The 4,764-nt window shown below is 33.6% G+C and overlaps 1 protein-coding gene across 1 annotated transcript; it reads right to left on the bottom strand.

Annotated features, from left to right (window-relative positions):
* Positions 1 to 391: 391 nt before the first annotated feature.
* LOC132030889 (acetylserotonin O-methyltransferase-like) lies at positions 392 to 4,020 on the bottom strand. Its single transcript, XM_059420657.1, has 3 exons — positions 3,636 to 4,020; positions 2,604 to 3,150; positions 392 to 821 (listed from the first exon to the last, which is right to left on the bottom strand). The coding sequence occupies exons 1-3, from the start codon at positions 3,845 to 3,847 to the stop codon at positions 513 to 515; spliced, it is 1,068 nt and encodes a 355-aa protein (XP_059276640.1). The 5' UTR covers positions 3,848 to 4,020; the 3' UTR covers positions 392 to 512.
* Positions 4,021 to 4,764: the final 744 nt, after the last annotated feature.

Genomic DNA, 4,764 nt, shown 5'->3' with positions numbered 1-4,764 from the left:
AATAAATAACATATTTGAATTCATAATTTTAAACGTACAACAGGTTTAATATTACGAGCTTCAAAGATTAAACCAAAAAAGTCCAAATTCTGAATTTGCAATTGGATGCAACAATAATAATCAAGAGGGGTAAGCTTGAATAACAGCTTGAACAAACATTAATGGCACTGATAATGTGTCTAACGAATCTAGTTGCACTCAGAAAATTAATTTTGGATTAAAATTACACATCAACATTTTCAAATTATACTTATTTTTGTCTCTCTTTTTTAATAAAAGGAAGTAGATGCAATTAGTGGCGGATGCAGCATTCAAACATCGGTTTATCTGCACCCAAGTAGTTCAATACTTTCGATATAGAATGTAAATTATATGTAAAAATTCATTAATATTGCAACAAACAGTAGGTTTGAATTCATAATTTTAAAAATACAATAGGTTCAATATTACGAACTTTAAGGACTGAACACACAACGTTTAAATTCTGAATCCGCTTCTCGATACAGTAATAATCAAGGATAAGCTTGAATAACAGATTGAACAGCATTAATGTGACTGATAGTGTGTCTCTTGAATCCAGCTTCACTTAGAACATAAGCCCATTCTTTTGCAGTTCTCTCTTTTCCATTGCTTGTGTGAGCCATCATCACCATGTCCAACATTAAAGCCACATCCTTGAGCTTCTCATTTCCTTTAATTTCTTCTTTTTCACCAATTACAGCCTCCAATATTATCACTTTTCCATTGTCTTTTGGAATTGCTTCTCTACACTTTGTTAAGATTTGTATGCATTCTTCATCTCCCCAGTCATGCAAGACCCACTAACACAATATATTCAACATACATGAGGTTACGCAAACTTACTAAGTATTAAAAAAAAGGGAATGTCAGACGAAATTCGTCAAAAATTGATTGGTCAGAAACGTTAATTCTGACGAGTCAATCCCAACAGACACCCTATTGGAAATCTCTTAAACACTATTTTTGGAAAAAAGGATTTTAGACGTGTAGACACGTGATTTTTGACCCTCCAGGGACGTTTGAATATAGCAAAAAAGAGTCTCATTTTTAGAAAAAATTTCCCAAAAAATATTTTTTTTAATCTATTTTAGTTAATTTCCAAGTTAAAGATTGTAATAAAAGAATATCGAGTAACTGAGTTTTCTTAATCTTGCCTTTTTAATTAGGAGTAGTATTTTTATCAATTAAATAAAAAATAGAACCAATAGTGTATTGCCACTTGGCAAAATTTCACTCTATCCACACAAAAGGCACATTCCATTTTGGGAAGGAATATTCCATTCTTCCTTCCCAAGATATTTTTAACCACAAGGGTCATTTTGAGAAAATTGACAAAGAGAAACCTTCCACAAACCCTACACCTAAACACACTATAAATAGCTAAAGATAGAAACCTAATGGACCCTAGACCTACATCATCAGCAGCAGCCATACATACACATATATTCAGCCGCAGCTAACACACAAAAAACCTAGCAGCAATACTATTAACAACAGTTAAGAGCAACACAAAAGTGAGCAGCTAAGAACTATCCTAACCTAGAGAAAAGACGTGAACAGCAGTTAAGCAAGGAAGATATATAGCAGCTACAACTTCTCCTAAAAAAGTTTTTTTCCCGTCAATACTCACACCATCGCACCACCTCAAAACCAGTCCCAAAACCACCATTTTCCACCGAAAACACCCATTTTCACACAACCATTAAGTACCGTCCGAACATCGTTAAACCAGCAAAAATAACAGTTGTGTTTTCGACCTTCAGTCTGTTGGAAATTGGCTTGTCAGAAACGTTTCTGATGGACAGACTTTTCATCAGAAATCCCTTAACGACGAGCTAATTTCTAATGGAAAGTTTGTCAAAAATACGCGTTTTTAGTATTAAAAGGGTAATATAAACAAATATATCAATTGTTTAAAAGTTAAGAACAATTTAAAGACACAAAATAGTTCGCTAAACAACAATATGAAATTCTTATAAAGAGCTTGTTCAAAATGTAAATTTTTTTGTATTAATTAGTATGTACCTTTTGAGAAGCTAGCTATCAGTACAGTGTTTCAAAATTTATAAATTAAAAAAATAGTACTCCAAATTATCTTTTTCCAAATTAATGTACCAACTTGACTACTTGAGAACATTTCTCTAGTTAATTGAAGGGAACTTACATGCATCTATGTATCTAACACTATTTCTTTTCAATATATTGTTTAAGATATAATTTTATACAATTTTTGAAAAAGACATATAACAACCTTAAATCATTATCTAAACCGTCCTTTATATCTACTTTAAATTTAAAGGTTTCACTGAATTACACTCCACCAGTTTGGGCATCATATATAAGATAATATTTAGAAAAATCATCAGCGAAGACAACAAATATTAAGTGATCTTTTTCTATGTATTCAAGTCTTAATGAACAGAGTTGCTCGATATCGTGTTAATGTAAGGTAGTACCTCGTACCACAAACTAGGCGGGACATGATTATAAAAAAAATAACTTAATTACTATTATTTTTAAATACTAAATATTAATATGTTCAATCCATCAAAATGACTACTATTAAATATAGATCTACTTACCATGAGGAAAGCAACATCAGCTTTTGGAACATAGTTAAACATGTCACCTCCAACATGTGAAACACCTTTAGAATGAGGAGCAACAGAGGCAACATGAGGGAGATCAAAATTAATCCCTGTAATCCATGGAAAAGCCTCCACCAATAATCTAAGAGCTGTTCCATCACCACCACCAACATCTATCATAGTATTAATCCCCTCGAATATCTCGGGGCAACCGTTGATAATCGCCGATACGGCCACCCTTGCATCGCAAGCCATCGCATTATTTAGGAGGTTGTTGTATCCAGAATCAGCTTCCGCGTACTTCCATACATCCTTTCCGTGTGCAGCATCAAATGCGGACATATTATTCTCCTTTGACGAAACACGTGCACTAAGATTATGCCACGGTGCCAGCATCATAGGGCTGCTTTCGAATAGCACGAAAGCAGCCATGCTATTCCTGCCTTCTTTAAGGAGAAGGCGGGAAAGGGGCGTTTGAACATAGCTGGTTTCGCCGTTTTTGGTTGATGTCTCCTTGAATATTCCCCGGTTAATCAAGAACCTGTAAAAATATAGTTTTTAGATACATATGCATGTATTTCTCTGTCTTAATTTAAGTGTCATACTTTCTTTTTAATGTTTTGTGATTTTATTTTCCAAAAAGTATTGTCACGTCCGCTAAGTTGCCGGATATATCACCTGATCAGTGTAGTGAGTTACTTTGTGTGTTAATGATAAAACATAGTTCTATTATATTGTACAAAACAAAGAAAAAATGACTTTGTTGCTCAATTTCTATTTGTTGAGTGATCTTCCTGAATACTAATCAACTCTGAATTACAAACTACAATCAAACCTCTCTATAATGAGGCCGTTTATATGAATGTTTTTAGCTGCTATATATAGCGAAATGTTGTTATAAATAATATACAATATACTAACATCTAACATGACATGAAAAATCAGTTCTAAAAAAACTTAACCATTATAATGAAATATTATTATAGAGAATGATTGTTATAGAGATATGATTGTATCCGAATATACCTTAGGATACGATAGAGGGAAGAGGAGCAGCAGCCAAGTGCAGCAGATAGTTGGTTTAGGCTAACAGGTTCTTGATTGCTTTCCAAGAACTCAGCAATTCCCAACTCAATGGAACATTTAATCACAGCCATTTCTGTGAAACCAAACACATACTTCCACATATCTGCTTGGGCTTGAGAATCTTGGTTTTCTCCATTTGTTTCTTTACCCATGATGAAGAAAGCTTAATGTCGTTTCTTTTCTCTTATGCTAATTCTTGGTAATACTTTCATTGACTGATCTTTCAGCTATTTATAGCTTTAAGAATCCTTCAATTACTTTAGGGCTAGTATCATTTTTGGTCCCTCATCTATGGCAAATTCTGGTTTCAGTCCGAGTGATATCGGACTTAGAAGATTTAACGTTCACTTACTTGACTATGCACTTTTCATCATGTGAATATTTATAAACTTTCAGAATTATATATTATCAGCTTGTTTGGATGGTTATTACGTATCGTTTCATTATAATGTATCGCATTACTTTATATTATATTGTATTACTTTGAGGCATACAAAGTTTGGATAGATCGTATCGTTCTCTGTCGTTTCATAATGAGGAATAAGCTAATCATATTACAAAGAAAAAGTATGGTATGGATAGAGTTATGATACAAAAAGGTAAGGTAGAAGGTAAAATCGAAGGTGAGCCTCTAGCATAACAAAAAGACAATTAACTAGCAGCTAAAAGATATAGAAAAACTAAATAAATCAAGATTGTCTATGTCACGACCCAACTCATCGGTCGAGGGCGCACCCACACTAACCCTCCTAGTAGGCGAACCCTTCCCTTATTCAACATTCATTTTAATCATACAAAAAGGAAGTAGAATTATTTAAGCAGTCTCAATATCATAACATAAATATCTAAGTGTGGAAGTACAAATAAATCTCCAAGAATCTGGTCAAGTATAGCACAAGAGCCACTAATAATACCCTACAAGTCTAGACTAAATACAAGTCTCGTAATAGGAATATTGTCTCAGAATCAAGAGAAGACAAGTGAAAAAAGACTCTGGGCTATGGAATCCATCAAGTAGCTCACCCTGGAAACTCAGCAAATAGGCCTCGAGATAATTCGTGAGGTTCGG

The sequence above is a fragment of the Lycium ferocissimum genome, chromosome 9 (genome assembly GCF_029784015.1).
Source record: "Lycium ferocissimum isolate CSIRO_LF1 chromosome 9, AGI_CSIRO_Lferr_CH_V1, whole genome shotgun sequence".
Lineage (NCBI taxonomy): Eukaryota > Viridiplantae > Streptophyta > Magnoliopsida > Solanales > Solanaceae > Lycium > Lycium ferocissimum.
This window is presented reverse-complemented; position numbering and strand designations above follow the sequence as displayed.